This window comes from Podarcis filfolensis (assembly GCF_964270895.1).
Source record: "Podarcis filfolensis genome assembly, chromosome: 2".
Taxonomy (NCBI): Eukaryota; Metazoa; Chordata; class Lepidosauria; order Squamata; family Lacertidae; genus Podarcis; species Podarcis filfolensis.
Window position 1 is genome coordinate 83,451,188 of NC_139605.1, and position 16,074 is coordinate 83,467,261.

General features: G+C 43.5%; 2 protein-coding genes across 18 annotated transcripts in view; one reads left to right on the forward strand and one right to left on the reverse strand.

Annotated features, from left to right (window-relative positions):
* Positions 1-9,575, forward strand: part of NDEL1 (nudE neurodevelopment protein 1 like 1) — a 44,715-nt gene extending 35,140 nt beyond the window's left edge. For 5 of the 13 annotated variants that reach the window (XM_083597766.1, XM_083597769.1, XM_083597770.1 and 2 more), the window contains one exon: positions 8,315-9,575. In XM_083597766.1, coding sequence (XP_083453892.1) covers positions 8,315-8,405 — 91 coding nt within the window. In that variant the 3' untranslated portion in view covers positions 8,406-9,575. Of the gene's footprint in view, positions 1-184; positions 2,548-3,842; positions 3,868-8,314 lie in introns of all 13 variants that reach the window. The other 8 variants (XR_014544241.1, XR_014544242.1, XR_014544244.1 and 5 more) reach the window with 4 other exon arrangements.
* Positions 9,576-10,672: 1,097 nt separating this feature from the next.
* Positions 10,673-16,074, reverse strand: part of MYH10 (myosin heavy chain 10) — a 73,086-nt gene continuing 67,684 nt past the window's right edge. For all 5 annotated transcript variants that reach the window (XM_083597664.1, XM_083597661.1, XM_083597660.1 and 2 more), the window contains 6 exons: positions 15,770-15,858; positions 15,489-15,612; positions 15,196-15,404; positions 14,049-14,157; positions 12,891-13,063; positions 10,673-12,198 (listed from right to left, as the gene is read on the reverse strand). In XM_083597664.1, the coding sequence (XP_083453790.1) occupies positions 12,054-12,198; positions 12,891-13,063; positions 14,049-14,157; positions 15,196-15,404; positions 15,489-15,612; positions 15,770-15,858 (849 nt within the window). In that variant the 3' untranslated portion in view covers positions 10,673-12,053. The remainder of the gene's footprint in view (positions 12,199-12,890; positions 13,064-14,048; positions 14,158-15,195; positions 15,405-15,488; positions 15,613-15,769; positions 15,859-16,074) is intronic.

The following is a 16,074-nucleotide window of genomic DNA, read 5'->3' on the forward strand; positions in this document are numbered from 1 at the left end:
CAGATCCTTAGCTCCCCCACCCTCAGTGGGACACTTTGACAGCTGCAGTGTCAAAGTCCTGCCCACTTGTCAGTCACTTGATATCACAATGTCAGGTGACCCATTTTTCCTAGGCAACACAGCTCAAAGTCAAACTGTGTCACCAAGCAAGATTGCAGCGAGGCTTGAAGTTGGTGCTGATCAGCCAAATTTAACAGGTGCTGCATCCAAGTCCCATTTGCCAAAGAGCAGTTGGGAGTATATTCTAAGGCTCCTGGTTATTCCTTTCTCTTGCATCGTTACCTCATATATGGCATCATATATGATGGCAGGTGGGCATGGCTTAGGAGAAATGGCCTCACAGGCCATATTAAGGACTCCTGGCAGAACAAATTAGCCTGTGGGCTGGAGTTTTCTCAACCACGGCCATAGAGAATGTGAAGGACTACAGAGTTTCTCTTCCTCTGTCATATCAAGTACAGGAAGACAAACTTGGGAATGTTTGAAATGATACACACTCTTGGTAATTTCATTATAAAACGTAAGGTAAGCCCCTTCCACTCTTTCCACTGAGAACTTTCTCAGAAATTTCTTCTGCTCTTTCCCAATTTGGGGCAAAAATTATTCTAGCCTTTTATGCCCCTCCCCTGCAAATGGGCGAAAAGAGCTGTGCCAAAAATATCGGTCCAGCTCTAGTTAAGAGCTGTTTGTTTGAAAAGTTTCGGGAGCTATGCTGCCTTGAGCATTTGTGAGGTTTTAAATAGTGTATGGTCAACCATGTTCCTAATCTTTTTGCAGAGATTTGGAGCCACTGCAAAGAAAGCCCTGCCCTATGCCACCTTTCCCCATACTTTGGATTGTGGAGGATCAGGGTCATCCTTAAATTATCCTGCACAGAGATTGTTTAGGTGACATAAACAGGGAGTTAGGCAATGAAGTTGTTGCAAAACTGAAGTGTTATGTTCCATGCAGCCTGCACCAGTTGCAATCTAACAGCTGCATTTCTAGTACCTTTTTCAAAGGCAGCCCCTGACAGACCTCAAGACAGCAGTCTAACCTAGATGTGACTAAGTGTGATTAGGGCAAAGTGTGGTACATCTTTCATGTGCAAAACTAAATCCACATAAGCAGCTGAGTCCTTCAGAAGTTTGGGAGGGGAAAGTGAAAGTAGAAGCTCTGCTGGCTGTCTTTGTTCCTGGCTTAATGATGTTTTCTGTATAGCTTACAGACCAAGCTGCATCTTTGCCATTTGCACAAAGGTGGGATAGGAAATTGCTTGTGGATACACTTAGTCTCAATGTGAATTGGGTGTGCCTTCAATGTGTGATTTGCTTCTCATGGTCATGAATCCAGAGGCAAGCCTCTTAAAACCCACGCTTGCTATCTTGAGCCATACTGTGAACAGTAAGCAGATTGTAAGGTAGGAAAGGGTCACTCCATGCTGGGCTGCATGCTGGGCTGGTTTGTGTAATACAACATGCAGTTGACCCGCTGGAAGTATTCATGGTTTGTGTATATTCTGTATTATCCCTGTATTGCTGCATCAGACATCGTCTCACGTCTCTTTTCAGGTCCTTTGTGCTTTTTATCAGTTTAAGCTCATCTTATATTGGCTTAGTTTTTGTTGCCCTGTCCTCTTTTAGCTTTTTGCTCATCCCTTCATTTAGAACACCCGGGCTTTCCTCTTACAAGTCTCTCTCCAAAATTCTCTCCAGGTTTTCCCAAGTCTCATTCTGCACTTTTGCAGAAATGATTTCTTTCTATTTGGTCCTCTTATTTTTTTTTGCCCAGTCCCTGACCTCACCTTGCACTATGCCATATCCCATTCAGTGCAGAACTCCCTGTTGTTTATAGTAACTAGTACAGAACTGAAACAACAGAATTGGTAAACAGTACTGTTAGGCAGCTGCAGTCCTACTTTTGGGCAGTGGTTAGGGGATTCTTGCAGCTTGTCTCTTGAAGAATATGTCTAACAGAGATCTGGTGATCCTGTCTTCAAGGTGAACAAATAACAACGACAAGCTATATCCCATGAAGCAGATACACAGGGTTTTCTTGAGCAGCAAGCAGGGAGGTATTCAAGTTCTTCAGGAGTGTGCAGAGAAGAGTCAAAGGCCACACTTCTTTTCTCAGTTCCTTCTGCTTTTGGCCCCGATGTTGACACTCTGTGGCCTTGCATCCTGTCCCTCTTCCTTTGCTGCTTCTCCTTGTCTCTCCCCCACCCTCCCTTTCAGTCCACCTGCGATTTATTTTTAATTTTTTGCATATTGTTAAGCCCTTCTGAGTAATTGTGAATTGGCTACCATCTTATTGCCATGCTGGCTAGGGCTGAGTATAGCTTATCATGGCATGGAAAGTGAGCTTAGGCATGCTCTTTTTTCTCCTTCTCCCCTGTTTGTTTGTTTCTTTCTTTCTCTCTCTCTCTCTTTCTCTAGCCCCTGTAGTCTTCTCCCTGCCCCCAATTGTCGCTGGATCCTGAAACAGCCACGCATGTTTATGGACCCAACCCAATCTGCTGCTGCTGCTGCCTTATGAATGGCCTATGGTTGGGTGGTGGGACTGATTGAGGTAACTCACACATTGCTCTATTGCTGGCTTTGCCGCTGTTCTGCTAGTAGCAATTGTTTACACTGTTGACTCTCTATAGTGCATTGGAATTGAGTGGCTATTAAATTGGGGTGTGGTGGGTACCGTCCTACCTAGTGACATGCAGGAACAACTTAAGGGCCGCTTATATGGAAAGTTAACTAAGTCATTTGTTGAAACTTGAAGCCAAGTGAGCTTAAGTGAAGTTGGAAATTGTGACTGAACCAGAGAATAAACCAGTTATTCATGTCCTTGTAATGCTGGAAATTGGTGGTGGCTGATAAGTGGCTGAGATGACTTCATGCAAACTCGTCTTTTGAGCTCGTTAGACTAGGGATGAGGAACCATAGGCCTGTGGGGTATATGTCATCCCTAAGACCTCCCCATCTGGCCTACAGTGTTCCCTTCCTTGCTGCAATTAAATATGAAAAAAAGGCTTTTCCCAGAGCATTTCAGTTTGCCACAGCTAGGAAGGAAAGTGTTAATACTCCCTTTGCACCAAAACACCCTGTGCTCTGCAATTAAACTTGATAAATAGCCTTCTGTTGCCCTCAGTAGGTTTTTCTCAAGCCTAATTGTTGTGATGGTCTGTCACAGCCCATTTGCAATCTCCAGAAAATCCATCCCTCCTCCAAGTTGGCTGGGGGAGTAAATGCATGTGATATGAAGGCAGGTGTGTGTATGCAATCCCTGGAGGGTTTATATCTCATCCTGCTTTAGATCTCATTGCCAAGAGTACAATTGTGTGTGTTCCTTGCTTGCATTGTAGTAGCACACGTTTCTATTGCAGAATGAGAGCACCATCAGCAGAGCACGCTTTAGATCCTAGCCCAAGCCAGAATTCCATGCTGGTGTCTTTGTATCTTATGTTAGCATTAATGTACAGCGTTATCAAATTCTAAACACAGCTGTATTGATGTTGTACAAGCTAGTACTAAAAATGGTCTCTGGTAGGCCATCAAGGACCACTGACTATATTATTAGAAATATATACAGTATACATGAATGCCAGTTGTGCAGGCAGAACCCCTAATAGCAAAGTGTTCCCAAAGCAAGGCAGACGTGTAGATGGTAAACTGGATTGATTTTAGGCAACTCTAATCTTGCTGTTTTAGTGCTATACTTGGTGGAATTTGGAAAGCAATTCCCCACTTTGGCTTTAATACTAGTTCCTAAATCGACTTCAAGAACCTCACCTTCATCAGTGATGCCTGGAAGTCTTTTGACATAACAGATATTTTCAATATGAATTGTTTCCATCTCTCCTTTTTGGATAGGTCAGATTCCCTGCGCATTTCATGGGTAATTGCAACTGTTTTGGTGTGATGCCTGATGTGTGGAGATGCGAGTGTGTGTCACTTATCAGGGATGTGTGGGGCTGAGATACTAATCTTGTGACTGAATTGGTTTTTGGTTTTTATTGCCATGTAACTAGATTTATAGATTTTACGTAACAGGATGCTATACTTCTATTGAACTCTTGTCCTCTTCATGCATGCCACTTGAGTGCGACAAATACGTGCCAGATTTGAGGTGTGTGCTGTGTACAGAAATGAAACTTCTGGAAATTTGGAAACCATGGAAAAACAAACCCCTAGAAATTTTGAGACAAAATAATATATATATAAGTACTTATTCATCAATTTCAAACTTGAATATAAAATGTATTGTGTAAAGTTAGTACTTTAGCAAACAGTACAATTTAATGAAATTTGAAAAACAAATGCCTTAGTTGTATTTGAGCATCAATTACAAATAGGCCTAGAAATAGAGTTACTACCTGCTGAACCTTACATTACATAAAGATAACTTTTTTTTGTAAAAATATGAAACAAATGATCACATAAAGCAGGAACAATCAGTATTGTGATAAGCAAAATGAAAGTTTTTAACAATTAGGCCTTGAAACAGTCCACCGTCCATAGCATTTATGCAGAAATGGGAAAAAACCCCAAATTAATAAAATAATAATAATCTGGAGACACATGAGGGGATAGTGGATTGATACCACATATCACAAGCAAGATTCATATATATCTGCTTTATATTCAGGTGGTGACCTTCTCATGCGGGGGTTCTATTCCCAGCCCCCATAAGTGTCAGTGGAGTGCGTATAAGCCTTCATCTGGGTCCAAAAGGACCTGTGCATCTGCAATCATATGTCAGTTGGACATTGCTAAAATGGTTGCCGCCTGTATAACAGGATTGAGCTCTTTAGTCATTAGCACACAGCAAGTGTGGAAGGCAAGGGTAAAAATACCATAAATAAGCCACATGAAACCCTAATTGAACAATAAAGCACACCCTTGAAAATACCCACAATGAAATTTGTTTCTAATCATGATCATAGATTCCAATTTCCTTTTCCTTCTCCATAATCCGTGAACTGAAGGTTTGCTGCTTGAAACAATATTTGCATGTTAGCTTGTTTCTTAATTCAGTGTGTACTTAATTTGCATCATTTTATTTCATGCTCAAATTTCAAGTGGAGGAATTTGGAGTAGGCATTAAGAATTGTGCATGTCTTCTAGAAGTACCTAACACTTTACATCAGAAATTAAGGAAGTAAGATAAAGATGAAACAATATTTTAAAGCCCTGTATTAAAAGGTGTCATTCACATTAGATTGGCTCCAATGCTGGAGGAATTACACTCACCTAACAAGATTTCACCTGCCTGTTCTTCCATTCTGCCCCTGCCACCAACATACCTCCAAAATCTGTTCCAGAAGGTTTAGAGACCCTTCAGAGAAAATTCTGACACTGTGGAAGTCTGTTGCAGATGGGGAGAGGAAGTGAAGTCCCTTTGCTCAAATACAGAAAGCTGCCTAATCATTGGTCCATGTAGCTCATTATTGTCTACACTGATATATTGGCTCTCTAGGGTTTCAGGCAGGGAGTCTCTCCCAGCTCTACCTGGAGATTAAGCCTGGGACCTTCATCAGGCAAAGCAGATGCTTGCCCAGTGCTGAGGTTTGACCCTTCTATCCATAATTTCAAAACTGAAAATAGTTCATAAATTTCAGATTTTCTTCCACAGCGTCCTTTCTTTTTCATTGAAAAATGGAGGGGAAAGGCCTTGAAGGGAGAAGGGCATTCCCCTACCTCCCTATTCATTCTTTGTCAATAGATTTCTGTTTAAGAAGGGGAGAGGAAGTCACTGCTGAATGTAGTCACTTCTGCTGTTTGAGTGAGAAGTATGCCACAGGCAAGAAGCTTTGCCTGCTCATATTGATGCGGCATTTCTCCAGCCCAATCTGCTGTTGAATCAGGAAGGCAGAGGGAGGCTTTAATGGGCCTCCTGCCTCAGCCAGTTCTAAGGAGATAAGTAGGCTAGAAATGGCTGGCCGACAGTTCGCTAGGGCTTTATTGCATCAGAACTGCAGTTCAGTGAATGGCCTGGATTTGAACAGTCTTGTACCTCAGTTCTCAGCTGTTACCATGACATCCCTTGTGTGACTAGCCCCAGCACTTTGTGTGGTTTTTGTAGGAGCAGTTTAGCCTATAATTGCCTTAAGCCATCTTCAGAATATCTGTGACCTAGAAATAGTTTTTCTTAGCTGTAGGTCTCACACCACCATCATTTAGCTTGCCCTGGGAAGCGCTAGCAGTCCACTAGATGCCTGCTAATCAGTGAATTGTACAATTGACCAAGACAATCTCTTTTCAGTGCTAAGTGAACTTCCATAGCTGTGATGCAGCCTCCAGCTGCATCTGTGTAGGAATTGTCTCTGTCCAGTATGGGACAAGCTATGTACTGGGAGAAAGTTTGAACATATATATTGGGTTTCACTTCAGCATCATCATTATGTGCTTAATTTGTGCCCAAGCCCAGTACATTTAAAAACCTGAAATTGGAAATAAACATCAGTATATTCAAAGGGATGTGTACATATTTTGTGGGTAACACCACATTAGTGTATCTGGGAATACTAGTCAACAAGTTCAGGTCTGTTTAGGAGTTGGACTCCTCATCAGTGAATGTTTGTATTCCAGAAGTGTTGTCCCCTGCCTGTAGGTTTGGGAGCCTAGAACTATGCATAACCATGACCTTGCTGGAACTTTCTGAATCCACCTTCTAGTACAGAATCTGGCATCACTCCAATTCTTGGTGATTGGATTGCAAATTTTGAAAACACAGGCAATTTGTGCAAAACCACTTGACCTGGATGGAGCATATAATGGCTAGGTCATTCAACATGTTCTATCACCCTATCTCAATGTCCAATGCAATGGACCTGGCCATTCTCCCAAGACACTTTTCTGTTCATTAGCATCATAAACATCTTCTCTGTCTCTACCACACTAAAAGTAGCTAGGGGGTTGCATCCAGTTATATTCTGCTAATAAATGGTTTCTTGATCCATCAGAGGCTTATATGAATTCCCCCTGCCCTCTGCAGTCCACTGTGTGCACACACATTCCAGAGAGTTGGGGAGCCCTTGAAGTGTGTGGGGGGAGGGCCTTGGCAGGAGAAAAGGGGAATTTGCAAAACAGGACTTCCATTCACTGAAACCTCTACTTGAATGAACAGCTTACTGTGGGTGTAGGGCACAATTATATAGATTGAACCAATGGGAATTCCAATTCATTGGCAAAACTAACTAACTCTGAAACACTTCTGTCACTCTGCAACTTTTGAATAATTGAATTTGAGACCTATTTCTTAGCTATTGTAACACAGCCCACAGCAAAGATTTAACTAGCTCTGTGAGCCACCTAGTCCTTCTTTATGTAATTCATTTTTGCTTTTCTTCCGGGTTGCAGCAGCAGGAGAGTGTCCCACATTTGCATGCAGCCTAGCTCTGGGGACTTGTGGTAAATTATGAGTCCCCTTCTCTAGTTTTTCAAATGGAGATTAGGTCTAAGAGCAAGAGGTAGAAACAGGGGTTGGTTTGGTATTTGTGTGGCAGCCGGGAGCACCTATACATGGAGGTGTGATGTTTGGTCAATGCATATTGTGCGTTTTATACTTCTCATAGCTTTCTGATAGACTGGAAAACTTGGATGATAATTTCTGTGTTTGGTTGTGTGGTAATGCTAAGGCAACATACCATACAAAGTTATTTATGCACACCTTGATGGTAGTGAAACATTAGTAGTTTACAAGAAATATTAAAATTATCAGTTTAAAAGATTAAAAAATGTCAACATCTGTGACTGAACAGGCTTGTCTAAACAAAAATGTTTTAAGCAGGTGGGTGTAAACAGGATACACTAAAGGTGTCTGTCTGGTGTCAGTAGGCAGGGAGTTCCAAAGTATAGGTGCTGCCACACTAAAATACCCATTTCGTATAGCCAAATATGCTTACAAAGCATTTGGTGTATTTCCAGATAAGCAAAAAGCCCTGTTACCCCTGATGACAGCCCCAAAGGCAGATGTTTCTATTAAATATATAGAAAATACATGTGTACTTTGCCTTTTTGCAGCTAGCCCCCAAAATTATACAATTGTAAAATATAAACAAACATACCAAAATGGAAAACAAATGGAAGGAGACTATCCTGAAAGGAGACAGAAGTGTCTATCAAGGGACTTGCCCTTGCTGCATGCATTTTGGGAACTGAACTATTGGCCTTTAGTTTGCAGGATTAACAGTCCTTTGGATTTTCACAATTCAGTTTACACACTTGGCTAGCCCTTGCAAGACAAACAGTTCAGCATTGCATGTGTTTGTGACATGGCGCAACAAGTGCAGTTTTTATCTGTCGGTACTTCTTGTTGACCATTTTCTCTTACTGTTCCACAGGGCAGTCAATGGCTTTGACCAAGGCCCACCACCAGGTCTAGGAGGGTCCAGACCATCATCAGCACCAGGCATGCTCCCTCTGAGTGTATGAATGGGTTGCAAGGCCATGATGGGACTCTAATTAGTTCGTGAAGGAACAAGAGCTGCTTGCAAAACTTTTCCGTTAGTGCCCCCTGCTGGAGCTGAGTGGGTTGTAGCACTCAGAAGCTGCCTGGAGAAGATCCCAGCACACACAGAGCACTCCTTATGTCAATACAGTCTATTTTCTTCTATTTCCATCGTGGACGTTCTTTAACGTGGTCACCGCTGATGTCTGTCTCACAGGATGCTGGAGTTGCACTTGCCTAAATCACCTTCTCCTGCTGCCCCACCCTCCAGTTTTGTACCTCTGCTAAGTTGGGCCTACTTTGATGCTGGATGGCCCCTTAGCAACTCCTCCACCTCCTCCCACTGCTCCCCAAACTTTGCACATAGGCACACAGGATCCCAGTGCTGTATTTCTTTTCCCCACCCTGCCCCCTTTCTGGATGAGACAGTGAGACAGCTCATATTCAAGGGAAGCCAGGGAAGGCCTAGAACTTCTCTGGCCAGCTGATACGCTTGAGATGCAGGATGAACCTGTATGGACCTTCCATACTCCCAATGAAATGATGATGTATCCAATGGGCTTGAGACCTGATGGAGCAGCCCTGCTAAAGATCTAGCTGTGGTATCTCCTCTGTGGAGCACAAGAAATGTGTGTGTTGTGCAATTATGTCTCTGTTCACCAAAGCTGGTAATTTTTAAAGTAGAGCAACACCCCTGTTTAATTTTTTAAAAATTTTAGTCAGCTTCATCGTATGCTGCTGGCTTTTGTCTATCTTATTTCAATAAACCAGTGGTTTGGGGCTCTGGCTTCTTAGTGAGATTTAGTGGGAATTGCCTAAGAGCAAGGGAAAGAGAAGGGAGTAAAAGCCAGAGCAGGCTAGGGGCAAATTGCCACTCACAGCTTGGATTTTGTCAGCCCTTTTCTTGTGTGTCCTTTGCTGCATTTACTGTTTACATTTGTTTTACTGTACATAGGTTTGTAAACATAATATCTTTGCCTAAGATATTTGTACATAACTTGGGCTTTGTAGCTTTATTTATTCAGAATCTCTGAGGCATGTTTTCCCTAGGACAGTGTATCAGATTTCTGTGGTGACTGCCATCCTGTGGTTCAACGAGAGATGGTCCAAAAATAAAGATCTTTTAATGTGGACACATTGGCTTTTGCAGAAAAGATGCTTCTGCCTATGCTTTGTGTGTTGTTTTGGTGAGTGGGTGGTGTCGCTGTGGAGCAGGCTCTTCCCCTTATAAAGTTGATACAAGTTCCCTTCCACAGCTGTGGCTAGCTGTCAGTAGAGGGTAAATACGGGAGTGAGTGCATCTACAACTAGATGTGGAGGTGGTCTGATCAAAGAGCACCCTTTTTCATGTGTTTTGGAATTGTGGGAGCCAGGGAGGGGGCTCTCTTCTCCTACATGCCTAACCTATGTTGGATTCCTGCAGCACATGACAGGTGCCAGGAAAGACTAAGTTACACTAAGAACTAACTAAGAAGAGTACTTAAAACTTGTTTAATGTCAAGATGGCAACTGAACAGAGAATTCAGGTTTGATGGGTTTCTAGTAAGATTTCCAGCCAAAATCGAAACTTTCTGCATGGTGCTTCACTACTGTCAACAATCCACCATGATTGGCAGTAGCATGTGCTCCTATTCATCTTCATAGTTTCTTATCTTGAAGAAAGTACACACCCAAAAGACCCAAGCTTCAGGTAGGCCTTTTTCTCCTAGATGTAAATACATCAGTAATAATGGACCAATCCACTACTTCTGTACTGTCACAAGTGGTGAGTGGGTACTACCTTAAGTTATACACCAGTTGCAAAGCTATTATCTTCATTACACACTGCTACAAGAGTAAACACAATCTAAAGGGAAAGGGATTTTGACAGGTTGATGCCACATCTGTCAACCTTGGCTTACAGATAAAAGGTTTTCCCTTGTTCTAAATTAAGGAATGGGGGAGGCAGCATCCCCCCCCCGTTATTGTGACTAGTATTCCTTGCATTATGTATTAGTTGCTGAACTCGGCACACCTGTTTCTCAAATGCTAAAAGAATTTAAAACCCAAGAAAATAAATTATTGAAGTAACTCGATGCCTATCACTTACTACAACTTAAAAATGATTCAGTATTTAATATTATTGTCAACATTTACTTTTATAGCACCATCAGTTTATCAATAGGGACAAACCGGCAAGTTTCATTTATTCATTTCTATCTTGATTTCGGGAGGGAGAGCATCTCTTCTAAGTAAGCAGCCCAAGCATGAATGAGTCTCTAGAATGAATAAATTTATTGTCTTACAAAAATCATTGTCTAGAAATATGGAGATACAAAGAAACAAGGTATTTGCAGTCAGATGCCTGGTGGTCAACAGCCAGTTAGGATTAAGAAATACCCAAATGCACAGAAACAAAAGCTTTATAACGGATGTTAAAGCTTGTAACCAAAAAAAGTATTTTTTTCAAGCATGTTGCAACAGATCAAGATTTCATAGTTAACACTGATTCCTCATCACTGAATATCAATACCACTTGGACTAGAGAAGATGTGTATGTAACATGATATGATAAAATTAATACATTAAATCATTGTTATAGGCAAATTATATATGTAACATTGTCTTAGTACTGTAGTGTCTAAGGCACTTTCTGTAAATGTCAGTTCACAGCTATGAAACAATAAGGATGCTAAGCTAGGTGCAGTTAACACTGTCCAAATGAAAGCCGAAGAAAGGGAGAGAGCAGTTCCACAGGCTGTATCCATTTACAGGCAATGTCCTCGTGCTATCCTCTGGCAGACACACTGATCTTGGGCATCAAGATAGCTGGCAAGAGCGGCTCTAATCTTAACACTTCTATCCCCAGCAAGGAAACAGTTGCTGGGTAGCTGCGGGGGGGGGGGGGGTAATCCAATTCCCAGGCTGAGACTATCCAATTTGCACTGAGCACTATTAATAGTACTGTACTGAAGAAAGTGGTTAGTATCTTATTTGGTCTCTAATCTGCCAGGACATAGCACCAACCCAATTTGGAGGTCCCATGGTTGAAGAGTGCTCATTATGTAGCACCAACTGCTGGCTAGTAGAGATGCTACTCTCAGCTGTACGTTACCCCCTGAAGCCCCTCAGGGCGTTTTCACAGTCAATGACCTAAATCTATTGTAAAATGATCAGGAAAAAGGCGCAGTCAGGGCTGGTACAGAAGCAGAACTTTGGAGACCAAAAGAAAAGCAAGTGATTGCTATACAGCTAAACATGCATAGAAAAGGGGAAGAGGCAGGTGTCAGAAACTTCTGCTTGGGAATGGTGTATCAGAAGGGACAGAGGGGTAATCCTATCACCCAGTGCCTTAGAAAATGGCTTTACAATGGATACCTTGAAGACAAAGAGCACTGAATGAAGACAGTTTTAATACATATAAAGAAGCAGTGGTACCTATATCCAAAGCAGGCTACATCATGGCAAAGCCAGGCAGCAGTATGCTGGGGCTGACCTGCATGACCAGGTAGTGTGCCAGTGTTGCCTAAGGCAAGTCTAGGGCCACAAGGCAATTTGGTGGCCAGTAAGGGCCTCTTCTCCTCTTCCAAATGCATGGAGCGAAAGTCACATTGGCGGGAATACCCGCTGTAAGATATGGTGTGGGGGAAGCTCTACTCTGTTTGGGCAGCCTGCGGCTCATTGATATCACTGCCTTTACTCTCTGCGTCGTCATCTGAAAGCTCCAGGGAAGCCCCTTCAATGTGCAGCTGGCGCCTCCCGGATCGGCTGGAGGAAAACGTGATTGGGCCGCCCCTCCTATATGAGGAAGAGGGAAAGGAGTGAGTTGTTGGAAGGACATAAGACCTTTGCTCCACAGAGAAAGGATGTCTAGCTACCCACCATGCCCCACATTAGCATAAAGGAGTCCCCCTCATTGAGACCATGGCGCTCACAGATGAGGATCACAATACCACTTAAATCATGTTTCCAGTGATAGACTTAAGCCTACAACTATGACTGCTACCTGTGTGGCTATAGCTTAGGATACATCACTTTGCCCTCTCATTCGTTGGTATAGGAGTTGAGTAGGGCCATTTGTCGTAAGCTGCCTGCACTCAGCCTACTTGGCACACAATCAGCTAATGATCTGACCCTGTAGACATGAGGTGGGATTCAACAAAACTGTTGTGTGTGCGCACACAACAGGACTCCCCTCCTGCTTCACCCCCCCTTAATCTGCTCTGGGGGGTTGGGGAATGTCCTGTTGAGAGGGCCACATCCCCTACTTAGTGCTACATTAAATTTCAAGCATAATGTTCAATTCTGGCTACTCAACAGCACCCTCCCATTAAATTCTGGACCACACTAGAGTTGAGCTATCACAAACTGGGGGAGGGAGAGAACTGGAAATGGTGAATCAAATGAGCCCCACACAACAACTCAAAAGCGACCCGCCCCGAAGCATTTGCCCACACCTGCCTTGACCTTCCTTCCACCACATGACTCACCGTAGCCTGTTCTTCAGAGTGCTGACCTCCCTGCTAAGACCCTCATTGGCTTCAGTGGCATCATCCAGCTCACGCTGCAGCTTACGGCGTGAGGCATTAGCACGTGTTGCCTCCTCCTCTGCCTCTTCCAGCTGCCGTTTGAGCTGCTTCATCCTGGCATTGGCCTTCTCCATCTACAGAGCATTATCAGAAACAGGCCCCATGAAAGAAACATCCGCACGACACGCCAGATGAGATTAGAGATCCTATTTCACTTACACTCCCTTTTCGAGACAGAGAACCTCTGGCAGCGGTGTAACAATCTTTCGGTCTCCATACGCTGTGGGATGTTCACGGGGCAGATTGACAAGTTCGTCCACTTTCACAAAGCAGATGGTGCTGCCTGCCTTGGCTGCCTGTGCTGCTCAAATGGATTTTATAAAACTTCGGTGAAACTCTTCTCTAACGCACTACCTGAGTTGGTTTTTTTAACCTTATGGCAAGAAATTGCATGCTCCAGAAATACCCTTCTCCTGAAGGTATAGTTCAGTCATTTGCAATTACTCCAGATCAGAGAAGCAGAAGTTTGAATGGGCTGCAGGAGAGGCTTGCACAAGCCCCCAACTCCACACCCAAGTGAATGGGATCCATAGCAGCAGAGATGCTGCAGGATGTGCACACACCTGCTCACTTAAAGAACTTCATGGAGGTTATTGGCCAAGGGTGAAGAACCTTTTCAGCCCAAGGGGAACATTCCCTTCTGGGCGTACATTCGAGTGGTGGGTGGGGAACAGCAGCAAAAGTGGGTGGGGCTCTGAATTCGAATTTCAACTAGGCTACATTTTCTGCACCCACTCTCTCACACACCTTTCTTTCCTTCATCCAGACAAGCAGGAGGCATTATCAGAGTTCAAAGACACATTTCAGCCATGCAAAAACACTCACGGAGAGTGCGATGAAGGACCAGTGAGGGGGGTTGGCCTGGAGAAAGAGGTTGTGGCCAAGGAAGGGAAGTCACCAGGGAGTGCTCTCAGCCTCCAGTTCTGAGGTTCTTTCCCCGTCCACAATACAGGCTGTTGTAAACAACCTGCCATGCTTCCCGATGTGCGTTAGCAGGGAAAATTTTCTATAGTCAGCTAGGCACAGCAGAGATTCTAAGTGGCACAGGTAGTTCCTCACCTGTTCTTTGTACTGATCTGCATGTCGGCGCTCATCCTCAACCTGCATGAACACCTCCTTCAGCTTCTTCTCTGTCCGACGTACTAGCTTGTTGGCTGCTGCCCTTTCCCTAAGGTAAGTCAACAGAGCGGGATCACTCAACTTGACGTCAAAAAGGTAACAGACTAGTCATTAGTGCAACAGAGCCCAAATGTATACCAACCACAGGTGAAGGTTCCATGAACCCACAGCAGAAAAATAAAGCACTAGTGAGAATAATTAGCTACCAGGCTAGGTTCAAGTGCTGGTATTAGTGTATGAAGCCCTACAGAACCTGGGACCAGGATACTTGATAGTTTGCCTCATTCCCTACATACCCAACTGATCACTGCATCCAGCACAAGTGGGCAACCTGCAATTATCATTCACTTAGGAGGTCCGTTCCATATGATGTCAGAATGAGGCCTTTAGTGTGGAAACAGCTACCATTTGGAACTCCCTTCCATTGCATATCAGTCAGGTGCCGTCACTGTTGCCTTTTCAGCACCTGCTAACGTCATTCCACTTTCAACAAACCTTCTAAAAATCTGTATCCCAGCTGGTATTTGTTTCGGATTTGAACCGAGTTTATGTATGTGCTGCTGTTTTTATATTTACAGTTGTCTTTAAAACTGTATTATATATGCAATTGTTTTAACTGTTTTTATTTATGTACTGTCTTATATATGTTATTAGAAATCGCTTTGAGGTGTTACATGAGAAGAGAGTCATAAATGAAATAATAATAGAAAAAATAATGGTGGTGATGATGAAGTGGGTTCCCATAACCATCTAGAGCAGTGGTGGCCAAACTTTGAAATCCCATCATCCCTAGCTAACAGGACCAGTGGGCAGGGATGGGAATTGTAGTCCCAAAACAATTCATGCATCAAGCAGTGCTAACATCAAAGCAATAAATCACACCATCAGAAATAAACTTGATTAAGATCGCAAAAATGCCTGCACTGGATGATTATTATTCCTTGGGCTTGCAAGCTTCTTGCTGGATGACTATCTTGTTTCATTAATAGCTACCAAAAAAGGTGTTTCAGAATAAACTGCGCTTTTTCAAAATCAAATCACGATTCAGCCTCCTGGAAACACTATTTTCAGAGTGTGCCGTGCTTACTTTGCCTCTTGCTCCAACTGTTCTTCGAGCTGCCCAATCTTTGCTTCCAGCGCTGAAATGGTTGCCTTGAACTTGGACTTCACTGAACCCTCCAGCTCCTGGAGCTTAGCTTTCAACTCTTTGTTGTGCCGCTCCAGCTGCTGGCGTGCATTCTCACTCTTCTGGGCGGCACTCCGCTCTCCGGCCAGCTCAGAGTTCAGGGTGTCAACCTTTAAGAAAGGCAAGCAGTTGTTTAAACACTCTCACCCCTTTAGGGACAAGTAGAAAACATCCAGCTAGACAAAAGGGGTTACCTGCAGAGTGGTTTTGCGGAAACGATCATTGAGGAGCTCCATGTTGCTCTGCTCTTCCTCTAGTTCTTCCTCCAGCTGTGCAATTCGGGCTTCTAAGCGGCGCTTCTCGTCAAGCAAGGCAGATCTACACAGGGGGACAACAGAGGATCACTAAAAACTCAGCTGAGATATTAGGCTGTTGTCACATGTATTGAGGTTTGCGCAGCAACTGGTGCAGACACAGAACGCTTCTGCCACATAATGGCTGCCATAGGTGGAGAAGTCTACCCGGAGTTACTTACTTTCCAGAGGCACTGTTGGCAATTTCATCAGCCAGCTCATCTCTCTCTTGCTCTGCATGGCGTCTGGCTCTCTCGGAGGCAGCAAGGTCCTGAAAATATATATTCATGGGAATCTCACTAGTTTCAGCAGGCAAAACCATTTTCAAACATATGGTGGGAAGGGAGAGAAAGCTACCATGTTGTGCCCAATATCACTATCAAACAGGCCTGCACAAGCAGCCTTTTGCTTTTAAGAAATTAATATGCTTTGCTTCTAGCCTAGTTTAACCATGTTGTGAAGTTCCCCAGCTCACATATTACCTGGC